General features: G+C 43.9%; 2 protein-coding genes across 5 annotated transcripts in view; one reads left to right on the top strand and one right to left on the bottom strand.

The window, feature by feature from the left end:
* The window catches only part of hdac5 (histone deacetylase 5), a 50,074-nt gene extending 29,849 nt beyond the window's left edge, over positions 1-20,225 (top strand). For 2 of the 3 annotated variants that reach the window (XM_068335944.1, XM_068335942.1), the window contains 21 exons: positions 68-177; positions 2,123-2,239; positions 2,442-2,553; positions 2,707-2,820; positions 3,050-3,243; positions 3,319-3,437; positions 3,552-3,750; positions 7,167-7,278; positions 9,102-9,235; positions 9,665-9,785; positions 10,873-10,922; positions 10,998-11,105; positions 11,305-11,360; positions 11,539-11,626; positions 12,357-12,476; positions 12,593-12,690; positions 12,922-13,040; positions 13,119-13,252; positions 13,792-13,873; positions 13,959-14,139; positions 15,054-20,225. In XM_068335944.1, coding sequence (XP_068192045.1) covers positions 68-177; positions 2,123-2,239; positions 2,442-2,553; positions 2,707-2,820; positions 3,050-3,243; positions 3,319-3,437; positions 3,552-3,750; positions 7,167-7,278; positions 9,102-9,235; positions 9,665-9,785; positions 10,873-10,922; positions 10,998-11,105; positions 11,305-11,360; positions 11,539-11,626; positions 12,357-12,476; positions 12,593-12,690; positions 12,922-13,040; positions 13,119-13,252; positions 13,792-13,873; positions 13,959-14,139; positions 15,054-15,093 — 2,408 coding nt within the window. In that variant the 3' untranslated portion in view covers positions 15,094-20,225. The remainder of the gene's footprint in view (positions 1-67; positions 178-2,122; positions 2,240-2,441; positions 2,554-2,706; positions 2,821-3,049; positions 3,244-3,318; positions 3,438-3,551; positions 3,751-7,166; positions 7,279-9,101; positions 9,236-9,664; positions 9,786-10,872; positions 10,923-10,997; positions 11,106-11,304; positions 11,361-11,538; positions 11,627-12,356; positions 12,477-12,592; positions 12,691-12,921; positions 13,041-13,118; positions 13,253-13,791; positions 13,874-13,958; positions 14,140-15,053) is intronic. The other variant, XM_068335943.1, reaches the window with a different exon arrangement.
* Positions 20,226-20,382: 157 nt separating this feature from the next.
* Positions 20,383-24,018, bottom strand: pex12 (peroxisomal biogenesis factor 12). 2 transcript variants are annotated; one of them, XM_068337013.1, is made up of 5 exons: positions 23,743-24,018; positions 23,241-23,361; positions 23,020-23,168; positions 21,927-22,459; positions 20,383-21,362 (listed from the first exon to the last, which is right to left on the bottom strand). In XM_068337013.1, the coding sequence occupies exons 3-5, from the start codon at positions 23,140-23,142 to the stop codon at positions 20,924-20,926; spliced, it is 1,095 nt and encodes a 364-aa protein (XP_068193114.1). In that variant the 5' UTR covers positions 23,143-23,168; positions 23,241-23,361; positions 23,743-24,018; the 3' UTR covers positions 20,383-20,923. The 2 variants fall into 2 exon arrangements, with proteins under 2 accessions (XP_068193114.1, XP_068193113.1); XM_068337012.1 differs by having other exon boundaries at positions 23,020-23,147; positions 23,743-24,017.
* Between the last annotated feature and the right edge of the window lie 24 nt (positions 24,019-24,042).

Below are 24,042 nucleotides of genomic sequence, written 5' to 3'. Positions count from 1 at the left end.
AACTTAAAAATTGTCTCCCTCTCCCTACTTCTCTCTCTCTATCTCTATGTGTGTGTCTCTCGACCAGTCTCCTCTCTCTGTAATAGCGCCCCAGGTTCAGGTCCCAGCAGTCCCAACAGTTCCAATTCAGCCATCGCCAACGGCAACACGGGATCTGTCCCCAACATACAGACGGAGGTACGCACCGACGCTTTAAGATTTACAGTACTACTCACAGATCCTTCCTGCACATGTGTTGGTTTCATTTTCACCGTTATTTATTCTGGAAAACACTGCGTGAACTTTCCTACTGCAGTTCACTGTGGTTCAAGAAAAGTAAAGCCAGGTTATTTGAGCATTTACAAGACGAGTCTTGACTTGGAAGTGAAAAGACATCGATCAGGAAAAAAAATCAAAAAAACCTTTAGATATCAGATTCAAAGCCGAAGTATTAAGAGATGGAAGGATGTTTTACCTCCGCTCATGTTTTTAGCAGCGCTCTCGTCTGTTTACTCTGTTAGCAGAATGACACAAAAACAGCTCGGTGGACTTCTATGAAACTTCCTGGAAATAAGAGATCAATTTCTGGAATAACTGGATAAAAAGCGGTGGATTCAGGGAAATGATCAATCTTTTTAAATGCTGGAAAATCGAGTTGTTCCATCAGTTGGTCACAAAGTGCTTCACAGATTGCTGTGAAACTGGGTGCAATGGCAAGACGTGTACCAAGAAACCATCAAAAGGAGTGGATTCTGATAAAGATGTGTTTCCCTAGAGGCAAATCATTCTGATTACGCACAAATCTTGTTGAAATTTTAAGTGGGGTTTTATTTGATTAAAATACATTGTTGAGCTTTTATAAAAGAAGGAACTTGATTGAGTTCCCTTCTAGTTTTCTTAAAGTGTTCATTCAGCTTAAGAATCCAGCGTTTAACGTCATCAAATCAACATCGACTGAATGTCATCTTTTGTTTGGTTCAAAAGGGAAACATGGCTGCATGTCATCAGTGTTGTGATCTAAAAACTGATCCCGGTTGAAGCGTACATCGTACAAATGGACTTTAAAATGAAATTCAGTTGTACATCACAAGCAGCAGGAACAGAAAAGGATTATCAAATACTTCACGAAAAGAGTTATGAGGGATTCTATCCAATGAGCCAGTTATCTAACAACTCTGTTGAAGTTGGCAAATTGTTTTATTTATTGTAGTTGTCACGTTACTTCTGGGAGGCAGCGTAATAAAACAGGAGCAGTAAGGCGTAGAAGTGCTTGGAAATGCAGCAGTGCCTAGAAACACGAGTTTAAGTTGTTTTGTGACTAAACTCATATGTCAAGCAAATTTTCCCCATTTAAAATAACTAAATGTCTGTTACGAACCAATAGACATGCATTGTTTACCTGTGTATAATTAATTATATGCAAGTATAAAAAGAAAGGCAAAAGTCACAAGAACACACGAGCTGCAGGGAAAATAAAAAGTCTACACAGCCCTGTTCAAATGCCAGGTTTTTGTGACAGCGAGACAAATAATTCCACAACTTTTTCCACCTGTAGTGTGACCTATGACCTGTACGGTGCAATTGAAAAACAAACTGAAACTGTGTAAACCTGAACATAGGCAAATCCGCAGTTATAAAAGGATGTACATATTTTTGCAACCCGGTTATTGTAAGTTTTTGTTTTACATTTTAAATGTTTCAGTTTATTTTTCAATTGCATTGTACAGGTTGTAGGTCACATTTAAGGTGAAAAAAAAAAGTGGAATTATTTGTCACATCACAAAAACCTGGCTTTTGAACAGGGGTGTGTAGACTTTTTATATCCACTGCACGTCTTTAGTGCCTGGGAAACACGTGGGAAACAACGAGATCTGGTCTAAGCTGATGTTGTATCCATCCACCTACTAGTGGTGGTGTCCAGAACTAGGGTTTCTTTCTCGGATTTTGCTCAAACAAAAGTATGGACCGAGCAACAGGTCCTATCTCAGAAAACTCACATCTTGAGGTGCTGCTGGGGCTCTAGAGAGAAGCTTCAGAAACTTGCTTGATTGGTTGAAAATGCTGTAGATACTTATTGTAAAAGTGAACAAACTATTGATTAAGATTCCTAACATCTACGTTCTACCTGCATGTCTGTCTGCAGCTGAGATCTCTCCATCAGACCCTGGGGGCTGATGGGACATTGAGTCCTCTGAATCTCTACACCTCACCCTCCTTGCCAAATATTTCCTTGGGCCTCCCTGCCAACACACACATCACGGTAGGTCACCTCAGTACATGCACACACACACACACACACACACACACACACACACACACACACACACACACACACACACACACACACACGTACATACATCAGTTTCTGATGTCACATGACCAATTTAAGACGTCCCCTCTGCTGACTGTATCTTCCTTTGCCAAACATATCTGTGTTTTAACCATGGTAATAATTTCTGTAGCCCCCCCAGAAGCTGACCCCTCAGCAAGAGGCTGAACGTCAAGCCATCCAATCCCTGCGAGGGGGTGGAGCATTAACGGGAAAGTTTCTCTCCACATCTTCTCTACCTGCAGGTTAGCCTTGCAATGAATCATAAATGTTGTGTTGTTTACTTACAAAATGTTTATGTATAAATTATGCTGTGATGATGTCATCTTTACACGAGGAAAGCATTTAGTTAGTTTTAACGTGAACCGGATTGTTTTCCCTATAATATTTCTTTGCAGGGGCGGGACATGATGTGGAGACTCCGCCCCCCAGTTCTCATTCTGCCCATTCCTCTTTATTGCAACATGTCCTGTTGCTGGAGCAGGCCAGACAGCAGACAGCTATGCTAGCTGGTACACACACACACACACACACACACACACACACACACACACACACACACACACACATGCAATTTCCTCCGGGATTAATAAAGTATCTATCTATCTATCTATCTATCACACACACACACACACACACACACACACACACACACACACACACAACAGTACAATTAAATCTATGCTAGCATCCACCTTACTACATGACTGATTGTCTTCTTGTGACCCTTCACCCTGTCAGTCCCCATGTACAGCCAGTCACCGCTGGTTACGGCAGAGAGAGGCGTGTCCAGCAGCATACGGACGGTCAACAAGCTGCCTCGCCATCGGCCATTAGCTCGGACCCAGAGCGCTCCTTTACCACAGTCGCCTCAAGCCCTGCAGCAGCTGGTGGTCCAACAGCAGCACCAACACTTCCTGGAAAAACACTACAAGGTCCCGGCTCACATGCACACACACTCACACACCAATGCACGCGTTGACACGCTAACGTTACTTTGTGTTTTTTAGATTCTATCAAAAGGAGCTGACCTTCCCCGGCCGCCGCCCACCCACCCAGAGGAGATCGAGGAAGAGTTAACAGAGACCACTGACATGCAGGAGGACGATGGAGGGTCAAGCTTTCACAGGTATGTACAGTATGGATGAATGAATGAGTAATTCACGTTTTTATCCATATTTCTTATGTAGTACAACTTAAAAAACTTATTTTTTAAGTCTGCTTTGTTATTCTGACCAATCAGGCTTCAGAAGGAGGGGTCAGATGACAGCACCCCGTCCTCCGAGCTGCTGGGTGTGCACATGAAGGGAGAGGAGGAGCACGGGAGTATACATGTGAAGGGTGAGAGCACTGAGAGTGAGCTGGATGAAGAAGAGGAAGAAGAAGAAGATGTCATCCAGGCAAGGGAGGGCGATGAAGAGGATCGGGGAGGCTACACACAGGTGTTTGTCAGAATGCAGTGCTTTTGTCTGCAGAACAAACAAACAAACAAACAAACAAACTTATGAAAGACAAATGTATTGAACATTCTCACCAGCTGAATCTGGCACGATTAAGACAGTTAAAGCGTCCCTTAACGTGTGCACTTATTAGAAAGTTGTACTTTATAATCAGTTATGTTTCTGCCTTTTCCGCACACAGTAGTTCAGAGTAATAATCTGACAGGCATCTGGGTAGAATCACAGATTTGTGCGATGCTAATCTAAGTGAATCTACCATCACAATGTCTGATACGTTTTCAGCTACACCATTGATTCCTCCCTATCCAAAGCCTGTCAATTATTGAAGTCATGCATCGCCAGCAAGGGCAGGGCAGCTAACAGGTTAGCATAGAAAAGGTTAGCAAAATTTCATATTTTTAACACTTATAAGGAGCGATACATGTTAAATTAGACATTGATAACTGTTAAAGAAGGTAAAGAAATGGTTAAATTATTGAAATATCATATATATGACATACAGGGTTGAAAGTTGTGCATATAACCTTGAAACAGGCATCTTAGAGGAGTTTAAAATTTAGATGAAAAGTCAGTTCAAACGATGAACACATCTTTAGAAACTTGATTATGTGGGATCTCGTAAGTTCCTTTTTGTAAAACCCCCTGAAGCTCATTCTAACGTCACTAAAAGACAAAGGTTCTTATTTTCAGGTGTGTAATTAAAGCATTAATTGTGAATAAGATATTTATCATATTAATATAATGTTGACACTTGCTCCTGAATCCCCTGAAATTACACATTCATTTAATGAACAGTTGAATTCAAAAGTAAAATATAAATGTTTTCTTTTACATTGAAATCATAAAACCTGCAAACAAAAGCTACTGAAACACGACAAACTGGGAAAAAGCTGCACCTGTTTTTTTAGTGTTACCTAAGTCCCTTTGGAAGACCGTGATGATTAAACCGAGGAGAAGAAAGTGACGCGGAGACGTTGCTGGAAGTTAGCCCTAAATTCAGGACATTTTGGTGCTGCATTTTCATCCCACAGAAGGGTGAATCACTAGAACGCATCATCAGCTGCTCCTGCTGTTTTCTGCTCTGCTGCAGATGTGTGTGTCTGAATCATCGCAGCTAACCCTCGGCCTGTTACTGCAGTTCAAGCCTGAAACGTCTCCGGTCGTTTTCACCCTCACACTGTTGTTTTCACACGTAGCACTCCTGAGCTGTGGTGTGTTCCTGCTGCACTACTCAGTATTCTTAATGGCGTTTGCACCTTTGCAGTAACTCATGCTATAATATCAAGTTAAGCTCATGAAAACACATCAGGGATTACTTTTGGATGAACTCCTGGATTAATTACCTGCTTACTGCCCTATTAGACTGGCTGGTCGTGTGCATGTAGTGATCATGTGATCAAATCTGAATATGGTTTAAAATGAAAAGATTTGATTGGTTGTTCCAACAACTCCTTAATTCACAGATGAACCTAAAAACACACAACATTAATGAATCTATTTGTTTTTAAGATCATTTTCAAAGCAGAGTAGTACACACATCCAGCAGAGACAAACTTTGTACGTGGATGTTCGTTCGATACAAAGTACAGACGACTTGTTTGTCGTGACAAAACGGGAATCGCTTTTAACACCGTTGCTCCTGCAGCGCTTAAACGTTTAAGCGTCTCTCAGCTGAGTGGTTCTGAGTTCTGCTCTCCTGCTCCGGTTCACAAACTCATTACCAGCAAGTTGTTTCCACTCACATCTGGAAGCGTTTCAAGCCCCACGTCACAGGGAAGTAGTTAAATGATTATTAGTGCAATAGTTAATTGAATATTCCCGTCATGAATCTTTTGACCCACCCCCCACCCCCAGGCGTCGGTGCTCAAACCAATAATACTGATCTTACATTAAAACACAGTTAAAATGAGTTGTTTTTGCAGAAGACACAAATACTGTCAGCACTGGTGAGAATCTTCAGCAGCCAAACACTAAATCAACAGAAATGAGCAAATTAAAACTGTGGTTTGACAACATATTTTTGAATTTAAGCAAAATACAAACAAATACAAATAATGGTAGAAGATGTAGAGGTGGACAGAGATTTTAGGGAACACACTAACAAACTAACATTACAACTTTTGGGATATGATTATATTTAAAACTGTATAAATGATGTTGAAGACGAAGAAACGAGTTACTGCTGTGAAAAAAAAAAGTTTGTGACAGGGAGGGGGGTTTTCAATCTGAGAGGAGGTCTTAGCTTAAAGAAAATTTAACGGCAGCAGTCAGAACGAAGAATATATAATGAAGAGGAAGGTATTTTTGGTTCGTGTTTTACCTGAGGTGGAGGCAGCTTGCATCGACAGACAGGATTTAATGGATCAATTCCACGTGTGATAATTATTAATTTATGCTCTTAGAAGCACAAGTAGAGTGTGAGTCACCAGCAGAAAAGGTCTGAAATGCTGCAGAAACACAAAAGCTTTGATTGTAATAAGTCCTTAGTTTTCCCCATTGCGTGGTCGCAGCATCAGTGTTTCTGAATCAGATGATGTTAATGACGGTAGCGTGGCAGCGCCCACGCCAGCGACGTGTCTCCAGTGTTTCTGAAGCTCAGGGACGCCTGAGGGCTGTCCAGTCGAAAGCAACGCATCGCCAGACACGATGGCTGTGTGTGTGTGTGTGTGTGTGTGTGTGTGTGTGTGTGTGTGTGTGTGCGTGTGTGTGTGCGTGTGTGTGTGTGACAGCTGTTGATCACTGATGGCTGCGACTTGAGGTGGTTTCATGTGAATGAGGAGAAGTTCGATGTCAGCGGAAAGAAACTTCACTGACCAAAGACAAACTCTCTGAAAGTGTTTCTTCCACCTGTCCAGAAAAGCTGGAGAAGACACTTCCTCACACACACACACTAACACACACACACACACTTGTGACATCACCAGCCGGTGACTCAACCACTGGAGTCATCGCTCTGTGATGCTGTGTGTCTGTGTATCTTCAAGTTTGTGCATTTTAGTGTCCACCCACACATGGTGAGTCATCCTGATCACAGCAGGGAGCACAGCAACACCCCTATATATAGACACTACCAATAGTGTGTGTGTGTGTGTGTGTGTGTGTGTGTGTGTGTGTGTGTGTGTGTGTGTGCGGCGCAAGAGTCACACACACTCACAGGTGTGAGGTTACTGAGTCAAAGTGACGTGAAAACTTAACACGCGTGTAACAGTTGTTGTAGTAGCAGCAGTTCTTGGCGTTCAGAAGCGGCGTGTTGTTCAGTCGGCTCGTCTCCAATGAATGAGGTGCGTCGGTTCTGATTGGATCCGTCAGTCGGACACCGACCGTCACACAGTGATTGATCCATGACTCATGCTCCTGTTTGGGATCTCAACCTCCTTCTCTCACCTCCTTCCCATCAGACCCTGCAGCAGCTGGGTGTGTTCCAGTCCTCGTTGGCCCACAGACCCCTGGGAAGAGCACAGTCCTCCCCCGCCGCCACCGTCAATCCCATCAAACATCTCTTCACCACCGGTCAGTTTTTACGCCGTTTTCTTTTTGGTTTTTTTGTGCACTTCTGTGACTGGATTAGCATCTGAAATCAGCAGGATTGGTCCGCCCACTGTAAGCCACCGTCTGTTGCCTAGCAACAAGGAGATGACTCTGTTGGCTGACCATTCAGAAAAAAAAAAAAACCTTAAAAACCTTAAATTCTTCTCTGTTGTTTTGTCTGTGGTCGTTCTAATTTCCTGTTTAATGAGGACATAGATCCAGCGTGAAATCTGCTGTTTCCCTCGGTTTCAATCCAGTAATTATCCTCTACCGTCAACAGAGTTTCTGTCTGTCCCTCAGGTCTTAGTTCTGGAGAGACTATTTCATGGTTTTTTTCATGCACCAATTTGAGCGTGATGCATCATGGTCCATCCGTCTGTCTGTAAATCTCGGGTTACAGATTCTGCACATGGATATTATGTGCATACCCAGCGTCAACCAATCACTGGTCTATAATGTTTAACATGACCTTTGTAGTACCTGCTTGGTTTGCACGGAACTGCAAGAGGAGAAAAGTAGTACCAGTATCTTTTTGCTTGATGGAGAACCAAAGAAGACGAGTGGAGCCGGTGCTGCCCAGTGGCTGCAGGGTTCCTGACTCATCGGGAACTGTTTCGATGAAATGCCCCCGTGGATCCCGAGGATTTCATGCCTCTCTGCTGTATTCGTGATGCATTTTTGGGGCATTTAATAACTGCGTCAGAGAAAGGAAAAGACAGAATGAGAGTAGATTGATGTAGAATGCAGGGCATTGACCCAGAATTTTTTTTTGCTAAACGGTTCATTCTGAACAGAAACGGATTTATAACGTTTCCGGTTTTACGTTCCACCCATGAACTGACGTTCCTGAAAGAAAAAAAAAATCGTTCCCCAACCGGTTAATAACGTTCCTTGTAAACAAGTAGTAAGTAGGTAGTTGCGACAGGTTATGATGCAACAAAGTTTGCGTGTGTCAGATCTCACCGGGGAGCGAACACATGAAGCTCTGAGCGAAGCATCTTGTGATCAGACAAGAACGGGAAAAAAAAAACGCCAATAAATGTCTGGAGCATTGGAGGAAGTCCACCGGAGGACATTAAATGCTACAAAGTGCTGGCAGTCCGGGGACACACTGCACTGAAAATGACTGGCAGCCAATGACTTAATATCTAAATCAAAGATTTTTTAAAGATTGACAGACTGCAGTGTTTACTTGTTATGTATATAATCAAGGCAGGGAAACTGCCTTTTTCTTGACTTGACTCAACTTCTCTCCGCTCTCATCACGCATTCAGTGAATGACAGGAAGGTAACATGAGGTTATATATTTTCAAGAACGAAACCCCCCCCCCCCAAAAAAAAAAACCCAGTATTAACCGGTTTACAATTATTTTCTGCTCCTAAAAAATATAAAGTTTTCAGTTTCATTTTTGGTCCTGGCAAAATACTAAAAGTTTCTGGTTTTGGTTTTCATTCCATAAATCGTTTCAAAGCCCTGGTAGAATGAAATACCACGAAGCACAGTGGGTCAGCACTGTGGAATAAAAGTAGGTCACTGTTCACAAAACATCCAAAGACTAAAGGTATTTTTTCTGACTGCATGTCGTTACATGTCTGCTGTTCCTTTAACGCTAAATGTGGAAAATATCAAAGAATCGATAGAACCTCTATAAACTCTTCTTTTCTTGTAGCTTTAAGGGACTCAGTGATCAGCCTGATGTCACAGCGTCCTTACACTGAGTACTGACATCTAGTGGTCGTGTTGTGTTACTACAAAACGATTTTATTATTGATTTCTCTGTTCCGCTCTATCCCTCTCTCTCCAGGGCTCGTATATGACAGTCTAATGTTGAAGCATCAGTGTGTGTGTGGCAACGCTCACATCCACCCAGAGCATGCTGGGAGAGTGCAGAGCATCTGGTCCAGGCTGCAGGAGACAGGCCTGCTGAGCCGCTGTGAGGTACACAATCATGTGCACATGCACATGCACGCGCGCACACGCATACAAGCACACACATACACACACAAGCACAGGCTTTGCAAATAGGACCTTTATACTCACAAGGGAGCAACACCCACAATGTTGTTTAATCTGCAGTCTATCCCAGAATGCACTGCAGGTCACTGCTGACAATCTTGTCAGGAAGTTGAATTTGTTTTGTCTTCATTTACTGCATCGTGTCCTTCCACTAGACTCACTTCTGATCTCTGAAAGCTTTGACAGATATAAAATTCTTATATATATATATTCTGTGATGTTTCATATATTCACACTCCTCATTGACCGCCCCCCCCCTTCATCTGTGTGTGTGTGTGTGTGTGTGTGTGTGTGTGTGTGTGTGTGTGTGTGTGTGTGTGTGTGTGTGTGTGTGTGTGTGTGTGTGTATAGAGGATTCGTGGGCGTAAAGCGTCTTTGGATGAGATCCAGTCTGTCCATTCAGAGTTTCACACGCTGCTGTATGGAACCAGTCCACTTAATCGACACAAGCTGGACCACAAGAAGCTGCTGGGTACCTGCCTATCTATCTGTGCTTTCTGTCTGTCCGTCTGTGTGTCTTTTCTGCCTGTCTGTGTGTGTGTGTGTGTCTGTCTCTGGTGTCCTGTCTCCCCTCCACTGCTGGCAGCAGTCTGTCAGATCTTTTTTTTTGTGTAAGTCTGTGTGTTAAAGAAACACTCTGTGTCAAACTGAGCTGACCGGTATGTTCAGATGTGGAAACAAGACGCAGTGATGACACTCTGATTCAAAAGTTAAAAACAAGGTGGCTGAAAGTTCTCTTTCATTATCAGCGGTAGACTCCTTAAAAACACTTTGTATCACATGAATTTTTTTTTAATCCCATAAGTGACAGAATTATAACTACAATGTACTTTAAGTATCAGCTGGTACGTCATAAAAGTTGTTACTGATGCTTTGATAAGTCAGCGTTTTACGGCACAAGCTGGGCTGCTTCGAACTGATTTATATGAATTAAACTAAGTTAATCCAGTCAAGCTTTCAAAAGAAATAGCAAATTCTTATCAGCCTCTTTGAGATGGGATGTTTGTGTTCCTGCGTAAAACCTGCACGTGAGTAATTTGAGGTGAAGCCAGACTCCCTTGGAAAACATTTCGCTCCAGTCTGTGGGTCATGGGAGTCTTATTAGATGTCTTTGACAGACTGTTTTTGTTCCCTCTTCTAAATCGTAACACATGAAATGATTTCGTCCTTCTTGTAAAAAACATTGTGTCACTTCTATTCTGATAAGAATAGCACTCCTTGTTAGCCACAGATCCTCTGCACAGATGAGTACGCCTTGTGATGCTTCTTATCCACCATCTCCCACAAATTTATTTCAGTCATCATGCGTTTTAACAAATATATAATAATAAATATTTTAGTACAGCAGAATCAGCATGTAATCAGTCAAGAATGACTTTTTTTCTCAGTGGGAAACAAAATGTTGTGTTGTGTAAATGCAGCTTTACACACACAATGGGTGCCTCCAGATGAATCTGCTCAGATCTGCTCACATTAGGATCAATATTTACTGAGCTAAAAAAAGGAAAACACTTTGACACTCCCAGACCTGTAACCTCTTCTCTGATTGGCTGTTTCAGGTCCAATCAGTCAGAAGATGTACGCTGTTCTTCCCTGTGGGGGAATCGGGGTAAGTCTCGCTTTGCTCACCCGTCTGTCCGTTTGTCCCCATGTCGGCGTTAATGCTGTTTGCTGCCCCCTGCAGGTGGACAGCGACACGGTGTGGAACGAGATGCACTCGTCTGCGGCGGTCCGCATGGCGGTCGGCTCGGTCATCGAGCTCGCCTTCAGGGTCGCAGCGGGAGAACTGAAGGTAGCGAAGCTCACCAGTGATTTAAATCGGTCTGAATTATCACATCAGAACTGTCGTTCACTCTGTGTGTGTGTGTGTGTGTGTGTGTGTGTGTGTGTGTGTGTGTGTGTGTGTGTGTGTGTGTGTGTGTGTGTGTGTGTGTGTGTGTGTGTGTGTGTGTGTGTGTGTGTGTGTGTGTGTGTGTGTCTCTTTGTGACAGAACGGCTTTGCAGTTGTGCGTCCCCCGGGTCACCATGCAGAGGAGTCCACTGCCATGTCAGTCCACTCACCAGGCTGTTATTATGATTTTTACGCCACAGTGTTGTAACGCTGTGATAACTAACCACTTTGTGTGTGTGTGTGTGTGTGTCTGTGTGTGTGTGTGTGTGTGTGTGTGTGTGTGTGTGTGTGTGTGTGTGTGTGTGTGTGTGTATGTGTGTGTGTGTGAGGACAGGGGGTTTTGCTTCTTTAATTCGGTGGCCATCACTGCAAAGTTGCTACAACAGAAGCTGGGAGTGGGCAAGATCCTCATTGTGGACTGGGTGAGATACACACACATGCACGCACACGCACGCACACGCACGCACACACACACACACACACACACACACACACACACACACACACATTAAACAGTGGTAATACGTTCTATTAACAGACTGAACATTAACTCAGTTCTATCAAATAAACCTTAGATGTGTTAAATTCCCGGTAGAGTCTCCCAATCAGTTACACAACTAACGAACTAACAGTGATCCGTCTGACCAGAGACCAGGTGACTGTTTTCACACATTTCTCTGTCAAGAAAAACGAAAGTTCCACGTCCTCAAAATGGAAGTGATGTTTTCTCAGCTCTGTTCTCGTGACTCTTAACGCGGAGAACAAGTCCTCCCCTGACTGAGCACCCAGTTCGTATTTTAAAGCTAACCGATTTAGAAAATGAGTTTGTGAGCACTGAGTGTAATTCACAGGCCATCTGATTCATTCCGCCCCCCTCATGCTTTCTGCTAATACTGCTGTGAAAATACACCCAGTTGGCTCGTTGGCCCGTTTGGCCCAGCTTAATATCCGAGTTGGTGTGACTCAGCGCTGGGAGAGCGATCTCTCTGACGCGGCGGCGGGACGCTAGAGGTCGGATCTGACTTTAATCGAACTTGTTAACACCTAGTTGGCTTTAATGACCACTTTAAGTTGATTTAACATTGTAAAATTCATCACATGTTGCTCTCTTGAGTCTCATCGGCTTTGTCTCTGGTGCTGTTGGGATTGCAGGACATTCACCATGGCAACGGCACCCAGCAGGCATTCTACAGTGATCCCAGTGTCCTCTATATCTCCCTCCATCGCTATGACGATGGAAACTTCTTTCCTGGCAGTGGAGCGCCTGAAGAGGTACACACACACACACACACACACACACACACACACACACACACACACACACACACACACACACACACACACACACACACCAAAGTTAAAGAAAATTAATGCACGTCTGTGTGCAGGTGGGAACAGGAGCAGGCGTTGGATTCAACGTAAACATAGCGTGGACCGGGGGAGTGGAGCCCCCTATGGGTGATGTGGAGTACCTCACTGCCTTTAGGTAAAGAATACTATTACTGGACATCAGTCTTTAAACTAAATTATATAAAATCAGATACTCACAAGTACGTTAATTTTCCTTTTAATTCTTTAATTTTGACCTCCAGATGTTTCACAATAAAACCCTGGTTGGGTAATGAGCGGTTGTTGTCCACCGAAATTTTTGGAGGGCTTTTTTAAAGGTGACATGAACGAGTTGGTAGGAAAGACACGAGTGTGTGTTTGTGTGTAGGAGTGTGGTGATGCCCATCGCCCAGCAGTTCAGTCCGGACGTGGTCCTGGTGTCTGCAGGCTTCGACGCTGTGGAGGGTCATCAGTCTCCTCTGGGAGGATACAACGTCTCCGCCAAGTGTGAGTACAATACTGGTTACCTTGACTACCAGGCCCGAAGAGTTTGGATTTGTGTTGAATGACTGTGTGTTTCGGCAGGTTTCGGTCAGCTGACACAGCTGCTGATGGGTTTGGCGGGCGGGCGCGTTGTCATGGCGCTGGAGGGCGGCCATGACTTGACCGCCATCTGTGACGCGTCGGAGGCGTGTGTGTCTGCACTTCTGGGAGATCCGGTGAGAGAGAAAGTCAGGATGTTTCCGTTTTTAGGCCCTTGTGGCTCCTTGGTAATCTGAGAAAACTCACTGTTGAAGAATCAATCAATCAATCAATCAATAAATAAACCTTAATTTATATAGTAATTAATCACAGCGCTTTAACAGACAGAGAAACCCAACAGAACCCTCCAGAGCAAGTATAAGCGACAGTGGCGGGGAAAAACTCCCTCATTGAGGAAGAAACTCCGGGCAGGACCCAGACTCTGGAGGACGGTCATCCGCCTTGACCGGTTGGGTGGAAAAGAATGTGTGAGAAATATGGGGAAATGAAGCTGATCACAAGCATCAGATATCAAACCCGCAAACGTTTGAATGACGTTCCTGAAATGTTCATCAGTATCAGGCGAGACACCTGGAGTCAGTCACAGGCGGCTTTTATTTTATTATCGTATTCGTATCGTGTCTTTTCTGGATGTATCTGAACACTGTCGTATAAAATATCTTTTTTAAAATGTTTTTATACTTTTATAATCATGATTTCATGCTGTCTTTTTCAGTGTGACTCTGTGTTCCAGTGGCCTCAGGAGCAGCCATGTCCCAAAGCCTGGGCCTCTCTAGAGAGAGTCATAGAAATCCAGAGTGAGAAGCACACACAGATGAATATATGTGTCCCCTGTTGATCCACAAACTGTCTTTAACTTTGTGTTTCTGTCCGTCCTTGAAGGTAAACACTGGCCTTGTCTCCAGAGTTTGTCTCAGACGAGTGGGTACTCGGTGTCAGACGGCCCCCTAAAAGGGGCTCAGGGCCAGTCGGAGGATGAGGCCGAAACAGTCAGCGCCATGGCGTCCCTTACTGTTGATGCAGAGCAGCAGGCCTCTGCTCTGACCGACACAGAAACCAGCAGGTTAGTGTCGGTTAGCCCACTGTCAGCATCCAAGGTGCCCACATTCTGCCAACCGCATCACTGATGTTAAAGCTGCTGTCTGATGGACCTACAGTGACCCACCGGGAGGTTTTGTTACTCAGACAGGTTCCTGCTCAGTTTTTACCTGAGCTTTATCCAGGTGAACAAGCAGCGACATACATTTTCTGACCAGAGCTCAGTTTGATACATACAAAAGTATAAAAGTACACACACATGCACCTCATACCCAGCAGTCCTGCCATGCACTGGTACCAGCAAAGAGTACACACAACACCAACAAGGACTAGTTAGATGGGATCCATGCAAGTGACATGTTTTATTATTGATTGGTTATGTTTTGTGAAATGTTTTATATAGGATTATTTGAAGATACTGATGTTGTGTTGAAGTGTTTCAGTTCTGCTGTGATTGTTTAGGATTGATTTTGGTTGTGATTGAGGAATATAAAGAATGTGAGTTTTTATTTACAGGGAGAGAGTGTCACGTTTTGTCACGTTTTGTCACGTTTTGTCACATTTTGTCATGTTTTGTAACGCTTTACCATGTTTTGAAATGTTTTGACACGTTTTGTCACATTTTGTCGTGTTTTGAAATGTTTTGTCTCCTTTTTTCAAGTTTTTAAAAAAATCTTTTGTCATGTTTTGTCAGATTTTGTCATGTTTTCTCATGTTTTCTCATATTTTGGATATTACTTCCTGTGTCAGTGCGGGTAGAGTCACCACCCTCTGATAACCATGCATAACATTGCATGCTCTGAGCTACACATCTTCAGTTCTAGCTAATTGTAACCATGTGAGGAGGTGCAATACTAAATTTGAGAGGTTTTTGTTATTTTCAAAAATGTAAAAAAAGTGCTCTTACTCCAGTTTCATTTGACTTTGACCCGCCTCCAGGTCCACTGAGGAGCCAATGGAAGAAGAGCCAGTGTTGTAGGAGGAGCTCAGACAATAGCCACACAAAGACTCCACCTTCACCTCCTTCTGGCACCTCCTCTTTATCTTCCCGTACCATTTTCTCCGTGGAGTGTGTGTAGGTACCTGGACACACACACGCACACACTCACACACACAGAGTGGGAATTGGAGTACTCGAATTGGCTGAGGAGAATGATGTGGTAGCAGGAGACAGCAGGGATCACGAAAGACGTGGACACATCGTGCTTTTCTGACGTTTTACCTGCCTAAGGAGAAGCAGACGACTTGTTAGCATCTCCATGGAAACCCGAAGAGGAGATCATGAGTGAGGAGACACGTCCTGTACACTTTACACCTGTACACTGCACCTCTGAAGTTTTTCCCGTCCACCACCCAATCAGCCTCGCGTCTTTCTAACGCAAACCTGACTTTAAATCCTGTCGAAATGCCAGACAGGAAGCAGACGTCTTGTCTGTTTGTCTGTCAGAGACGGGCTGATTAACGTGGGATTGGCCGATGGAGGAGGAATCATCGCTTTTAAAAGAAGCTGAGGAGGAGGAACTAGGTGCCTTTTCTTAAAGACTACCCATCAGAAACCGCAAAACACCACCGCCGCAGCACCTCAGCAAAGCAACCAGCCGACTGGGACTGATGAAACACACACACATACACACACATAGACACACACAGCTGTTGTTTCAGTAAGTGATTTTTTTCTTCATCTGGATGCCTTAATTATTTCCCATCTTACTTACATCTTGAAGACATGCAGTAAGAGAGAATCACCAGACTTGATTTAAAAATACTTTCAACAACGGTTTTAAAACTGCATCTCCGGATTTTCTCTTTAGTCCTGCAGTAGTCAAACCAGATATTCCCGACTGACTAAAAGCCATCGTTCCACACTAGACTTATCCAGGAAGGAAAAAAAATGTTCTTTGCATATTAAAATAGCAATATTCAATCCAACCTTTCTGGGATTTGGTTGAGTGTCTCAGGATCTGGCCTGTTTTAGGATTATTCATGTTAATGAATCAGCATCACTTAAGATCACCACAACCCACTCTGTCACTCATGAATCACGGGTTATGATCACTTCCTTATGGGATTGTGACTCGTTTTAAAACACTAGAATGACCATCAAATCTCTTGTATTTTTTTTTTAATTCTAATATTTCCTGTTTGGTGTAAATAATGTGTGTTGTTCTGTTGCCCAGTTACGTCACAGAAGACTCATTGTGGTCATTTTTCTATATCTGTACATACGTATGTATAAAAACACAAAAACTTTCTCTTTTTTATATAAAAGAAAAAATATTCTATCTAAATAGAAATAAATATATGTATACATATATGTGTGTTTATATATAAACATACACATATATGTATATATGTATACATATGTATATGTAAACAGTGTTTTATCCAATCAGATTGGATTTATGATTATATTCTCTTTGATATTTGATGAATTTTGAGGTTCGGCTGTCCAACGAGAAGAAAGCACATGGTCTGATGTCATCAGACAACCACCTGTTTGTTGGTTTGTTTATTTGTTTGTTTACAGATGTTTAGGGCGGCTGGAGATTCTTGTCAGTAGTAGTTGGAGGTGAGCAGCATTTCCTCTGGCTGGACCAGACATAGATAGCCATGTCCAGGTCGATGGTCCTTAACTCGGTTTGTAGTCCAACAGGGTTTAGCTACCCGCGTCACGGTTTGTGTTTTTGGGACTGCCATACTACATATCCCAGATAGCCCCTACCCCCCCCCCAACGTGGACATTTCAGTCACCGACCTGCCCCAGACGTCTGTTATAGCAGAAAAAGATGTGTCCTGTGTGACCAGTTCAGAAGTTCAGTCACCTTTGTAGCCAAACCTGAACCAGTACTGAGAAGAGTCGATCACAGAATATATTAGCACGGATTAGCCTTGCAAAAACAGCAGGTAGTTATTTAGTTCTGTGGTTATAAAAACCTGGACATGTTTTCAGCTGAATGTACATTCTTACATACTTATTGAGGTTCTGTCGACCCCGTACCAACCAAAAGCTCCAGGGTGTCACCATCGCCAATTTGTGGATGAATTAAAATTAGGTTAATTAAATGCTATAATTTTTTTTTCTAATGTTTCTACGAGAAATTGCGTTTAAAAAAAAATGTTACTCACCAAACAGCAAAGTCCTTTATGTCTGGAAATTGAATCCCATTTGACTGAAAGCAGTTCTTCTCTCGTTCCCTAGTTTACAATTCAGGAGAGACTCAACCTGAAACGACTCTAATTAAATAAATCAGTTCATATAAAATGGAAAACCTGAACTCATACTTAAGGGTCTTTAATTTTTCAATAATCCCATTTTGTTTTAAATTGCAGCAGAACTTTCCATAAACACTTAACAATGAAAGCATCTAAATACTGATCAGATTATTTCAATTTTTAGTCTGATGTACAAACGGCTGCTGAGACTCCGTTATAAGTCAAATAACCAACCAAAGGTTCTGTCCAGTGAGTTCATATTTACAACATTCTAAGCCATTATGTTCATTTTACCAGGGGTCAGCAGTGACGTGTCTCTTGTTGGGGGGGGGGGGGGTGAAGTGGTTGGACTGAGAGCTCCAAAACAGATGAAGGTTAGCGGTTGTCCATCGTTCCTGTTGCAGCCTGATCTAGAACGGCACCAAGCAGCAACAAGTCCACCTACTGTTGTGTTCACACCGACGCAAAGCAGGTTTTCACCTCGTTTTACTCGTGCAAATGTGTCCATACGATCATCAGACTGGAGTCACATCAGTAACGTGAATATTAGCCACTCTATTCTGGAAAATAGCAACAAGCCAAAGAAAAAGAAGAAGCTAACGACAGTGTTTCTCTTTTGCCTTTTCTTTCCACGATCCGTCACAACCTGAGTCCATGACCTCCATTCGTTGCCTTATATTTGTTGTGGAAGTCGACAAACCAAAAGCCGTCATTCACAGCATTATTAGGAGTCGCTGACCAAAGGTTGTGAGTGTCTGACTGACGTTTGCTCGCTTTCACAGCATCACACAAATTTTTTTCATCCTAGCTGATGAAAATGTAAATTTAGCATCTTCTCATCAGTTTTTGTCACGTCATTGTGAAACTGTGTCTACTTTTTGTAGGATTTTGTGCTGCATGTAAACATTGTGTAGTGGTCGGTGTGAACACACCAGAAGCCCTTAAGCCTCTCGCAGTTTTCTTTCATTTTTATCTTAAAATTTCTCAAGCATAAATTTCCAACAGGGCGAAGTAGGCGACTGGCCTGAGAGCTTTCTGTTTGCATTTTCTGAAACTGACAATCACACCTGCAAGGTGTTCGCGTGAAACGTAAGGAGTACGCCCCGTTATCCTCGGTTGTCAGGCCTCGTTCCAGAAAGTCTCACATTTGTAATGTGATTAGAAGAGATTAAAGTCAGAGACATTGGTGAATCGAAAAAGACTAAATGCAACAGTGCAATGATAGAGCGAGAGAGCAAAGAAATAATGACCCGAAGACGGTTGTTGGACTTCCTCGTGATCTATTTTTTGGCTGATTCCACGCGTGTTGCTGTAGCGGTCAGACGGCACGTCACTTGAACTTTTGTTTTAGCGATGTCGCTGTGTTCTGAGATTTCAATGATTAACCGATTCGAACACAGTCGGCAGAAATGAGACGATGACCCCAGTTCCAAAAATGCTGGAACTGCACAGCGTGCAGTGATTGGACGATCCTTTTAAATCTGAATTCAATTGGATCCTGTCCAAAAACAAGATGTTTAATGCCCAACCTAAGAAACTTTGTTTTTTGTAAACATACTGTACACCCATTCTGAAGTTGATACCAGCAACCTATATCTAAAAAGTATGGACACGTTTGTGTTGTCTCCATCTTCTTGATGATGAAGAACCGTTTGATGACCTTTTGGATGAACCAATCAGGTGTTTTTGATCATTAAACAATTTTACCAAACATTTGTTCACCCTTTTCTTTTTTAGACGTGTTGCTGGCCAAAAAAAAAAAAAAAATTCAGAATATCCATGTACTGTATTTACAAAGATGAATTAAATGAGGTGTGACTTTGAATTGTGAGGCTGAATTGAAAAAGGATCAGGAAAGTGAGACATTCTGGTTAATATTTTATGGAGCATCGTACCTGTGTTTTAGAATCGGGGCTGTATAAAATGAAGACTCATCAATCAGGTCAGGTTGGTTGCGGGACTCGCATGCGGCCAGGCGTCTCACACACACATAAACACACACAGATCAAAGCTTTAAGGAGCCTGATTCAGTGCAGCTCATACATTAGTTTGTACTCAGAGTTTGGAGGCGCCACAAACCCAGAACTAACGGTGCTGATCACGCTCTGATCAGAGTGACGAAACCTCTCCATTCCAGAGGCTACATAACTTTCCACCTACACACACATAGGTGAAACGCACAATTTCACACACAAACTATTTTGCTACAAGTACAAGCTGTATATTTCTTGATGTTTGATACTGTGGTGTACATGTAGTGTCCTTCTAGTGGGGGGGGGTCGGGACTTTTGTTGGGACAGAGGAGGTTCAACATCAGTGTGACTCTCGCGTCTCTTTTACCTCCTCGTGTTTTTGAGGGAGGCGTTCTCTCCGTTACCTTTCTGTCGTCCGGCTCGTGACTGAATAATTGGAATAAACCGTTGCGTTGGAACTTATCACAAGCACATTCCTAATTATTCTCTGTCTGTGCTGTCATTTTTAATCCAGACTCTTTCTTGTTGAGACAATACAATGTGTCTAATTTTTGCTGACTCACATGTATATAAAGTGCATATATGTGTACACATGTGCAATACACGCTATTCGAGCAATCTATTACTGTGACTATTGATGATGATACTTGTTCCTTTTGCAAAGTTTTACGCCCGTTTATTTCTCGTCCTGATTTCTCGTTGACGAATCGTGTTGCAGGAGCTTAAAGGGAAGAAGGTGACTCGTGATTCTTCACACTCGGTGTCATTTCAGGGGTTTGTGGACATTTTAATGAAGCCCTTTTTTTTTATTACTCACTGTAATGTCGTGACGTTGATCCTGATTATCTGTTCCTTTGTTTGTTTGTTTTTTAAATGGGCCTGTTGTTAAACTTGTCTGGAAACTCAATAAAGCAATTCACCAACAGCTTGTTGAACTTTTCAGTTCTCATATGAGCGAGTAATAAAAAATCAGCCCTCCAGCAGCTCTAAACCTTCTTCAGACGTCTTGGCTGCTAGTCTAATCTTTCTGAATGGGCTACGTAGCTATAGCTTCAAACTAGCCATACATACATAGTCCAACATTTGAAAGTGTTTATATTTATTTAAATGATTATCACCTGCAACTTTATTGTGACATTAGCTTATACAAAAACCGTATCAAAGGTTTAATAAATCTTTATACATCATTATACAAAAGGAAAACAAAAATGCATAGAACGATCCAGGGGTAGGGTCACTGGGCCCAGGGTCACCTGTAATTACACATCCGTTACAGTAGGTGGCACTGACGCTTCCACATCTACATATAATTATTAGATTATTAGAGCGTGTGCACGGAGTATTTACTCTGTTATAGTGAAGGGTTTTTCACTGAGCATGTGCACACATACTGTACACACCAAAGTATGTGTGTGTGGTGGAGGGCGAGGCGCAGGATGCTTTATTCTATCTAGGTGAGTCTTCACAGAAAACAATTGAATGAGGGAACACACTGAAAAGTTGAGTAAAAACTGGCCCCCATGTGAAAAATGTGGTCCCTGAATTCAACACAACAGACGTTTCCTGTTGAAACGGCCCCTCTGTTTGTCGGCCATACATCCGGCCTCCGCCCGCTGACGTGTTCTAGTTCTCCGGCGAGTAGATCTTGATGAGGTGTTGTAGTTCGGTGGGGTAGCCGGTGAGGGGGCAGCGGCGGTTTGCCTTCACGTAGGTGTAGATACAACGGTAGCAGAAGACAAACCCTGACGTAGACAGCACCGTGGCGTTTGTGCGTCGCCTCCGGCACAACGGGCAGGTTCTACTGTCAAAGTCGGGCCGGGCCTCCTCACCACGACCGGCAGAGCCGGGTGGAGACTCCTGACCTCTGGGCTCCTGATGTAGGTGGACTGGGGGAGGGGGGGCTGGCACAGACGTGAGGGACTTCATGGTGCTCTGGTTGTCTGAGGAGTACCACCACTCCAGGAACTGCAGGAAGAAGACGCCCAGTGACAGGGATGTGGACAGCGACACGGCCACGCCCCTCGCTGCTTGTGTCATCACCCACCACGCTCTCTTCATGAGGCTGCAAACACAGGGACATTGCATTGTGGGTGGTGAATTTAACATTCGGGTAACATGTATAATAACATCCTCTATATCAGTGGTACCCAACCCCCGGGCTGTGGACCGGTAACGGTCAGTGGGTCAATCGGTACCGGACCGCTCAAAAATACAGAATTTACATTATTTCCCATTTTATTTGTGATCTGATTCTGAGCGATGTTTGAAACACATGTGATAACCTGTGTTGTTCTGTCGTGTGTGTGTGTTGCCCTGAGTTGGCCTAAGTGTGTGTTCTGCGTGTGTTTGTGAGACAAAGAATGGGACGTGAGTGTGAGAGCGCGAGCGGGAGATCGTTGTCAGTTCTTGTTTGTTCCTTGTTACGGCTGAACGCCAAATAAAGACCGTTCAAGGAATATAGTGTGTGTTATCCATGCCCACCATAAGAAACACCGGGGGTGTTACAAGTCTATAAGAGTGTGGGAAAAGGTAATACAGATAGAAGGTGGTTTAATGTCAGTATGGGGAGGGTTCACAAACGTTTAAATTACCGTAAATAATTCAATAATACTATGGTAAGATGTACCTCCCGTCAGCTGGGCCCGTTGTGCTGCTCCTCAGCTCCAGGTCTCTGATGTCTTGAGCGTTCAGCCGCTCCAGTCGGACCCTCGCCAGCCACAGGAGGGGGCTGTGCGTCCTGGCAGCTCCAAAGACAAACAGCAGCAGCTGGCAGAAGGCCCAGGCCTGCCAGGCCGAGCTGACGTAGGGGTACGCCGCCACGGCCGCCCGGTACAGCTTCTGGCTCCTGGTCTGGGCCAGTCGGATGGAGAAGTCTTCCTCGTCCTTCTGCCGCGTCATCATCGCCTCCAGCTTGGCCCGGAGGTACGGCGCCAGACACAGCAGCAGGAGAGACCGCCAGTGGGCCGTCCGGGTCAACCCCAGGCGAACGGGAAGTCCTTGTCCTGTCGCGACCCTCTTCAGGCCGTAGAAGTTCTCAGAGAAGGAGGCGCTGCAGTGAGAGAGGTAGTGGTTCTGGAGCAGGAGGTCCAGAATCAGGTAGAACTCATCGAAGCGTCGCCACAGGAAGCCAAAACGCGACGGGTTGGACTCTGCTAGAACCTGAGAAGATCATCAGAGTTGAAGTTAGAGGCGCAACATCAACCGACCACCTAAATGTCGAGGTGATCTCTACTGAGAGAAATCCAACGGTGAGCTGGACGGCTCTGACCTCACAGTGACCCCCTCCTCAACCTGTTTCATGCAGACAGAAGGAAACCCTTTTGAAACAATCACAAGTAGACTGACTGCTCTGTGCCAATGGGATGTTTTAAAAGCGTTGCCGTAAAGGCAGAACTCGGCTCTGTCATTGGTCCACGGCTGTCCAGCCTACAAGTGTCGTCGTCTTTGTATGATGTCATCAACCTATCGGACCAACGTGAACAGCTGATCGTCCTGGTTTGGCTCCTGTAACACTGGTTATTCTTGAGCTCAACCTAAAAGCAGGACTGAAGTGAAATCAGAACGGTTTTACTGAAGTAGCATTCTTCACTTTTTGTGTCCGAAGTCGGGTTTTAAAGGATCGACGTCGGTTGAATGGTGTCCTGAAGGAATCCACAGGGAACTAAAACAGGCAGGTTTGACAGTATCTCTCTCTGTTAATGAATCAGGGCTAGCCTTACCTTGACTGCGTGTCTCAGTGCAGGCCTCACCGCCTCCATCAGAGACTCCTTAGCCAGGACCTCAAAGATGGACGGCTGCTCATTCACTGAGGTGGAGGTCAGATGAGCTCCGGCCTCGGCCATGACTGCTGCAGAAGGACGACACTTGACTTGACAGCTCAAATTGTCATGGAGTCACAAAAATGAATGATGGGAGTCCAAGTTGAGTATTCTATGTTTACCTTTGGTTTGGTTTCACTGAAATCGCTGACTTTCAAAAATCTGCAGGTCAGGGTTGCTTGAGAAAATTGAATCCTTCAGAATCATGAAGAGCACCGCCAGGCCCAGTCTTCCCCCTAACATCTAAAGACAGAAACAAAATTGACACAGTCACAAACAGAACACACATCCAGACACCAGCTTCTGGCAGCGTTCCTGAGGAATCTCAGCCCATTCCTCATGGACAAACACCTCCAGTTCCTGAATGTCCCTGGTTTACCTGCTGCAGACACCTTCAGATCTTCAGATCTGTGGATTCAATCAGGTGACTGACGGCCTCTAGAATGATCCATTTGATTTAAGGTTAGAAATCTCCTGCTACGTTCACATGTACTAATGGATAATTGGATAATTTCCAAACTGCAACTTCAACTCTTGTGTGAAATGTTCTTACCAACAGCTACTAAATGATATATCTGTCAATAAATCGTAGTCATGTGGCTAAACTTCGATCACGTGTCCTACCTTCCTGTTAGCCGTTAGCTTTAAGTTAGCAGGACGGCCTCTCCTCCAGCCTCGTGTGTTGACGGACACCTCTTGGTGCGTTTACGGACACCTCGTGTCGCCATGAACGGCAGGGCTAACACCAACAGAGTCCATGCAAAGCGATCCTCCTGTCAGGAAGACGTGACGTTTCTTCCGTAATCAACGTCCTGTCAACCAGCCCTACGTGATGACGTCATCCACGATCAGAGCCAATCACGGGTGGAGTTGTATAGGTCGTCCACCTCACGAACGTATGAATCGTAAATCTTATCCAGGGAA

This window comes from Antennarius striatus, chromosome 16 (genome assembly GCF_040054535.1).
Source record: "Antennarius striatus isolate MH-2024 chromosome 16, ASM4005453v1, whole genome shotgun sequence".
Taxonomy (NCBI): domain Eukaryota; kingdom Metazoa; phylum Chordata; class Actinopteri; order Lophiiformes; family Antennariidae; genus Antennarius; species Antennarius striatus.
Note: the sequence above shows the minus strand (reverse complement) of the source record. Positions and strands in the feature narration are given on the sequence as shown.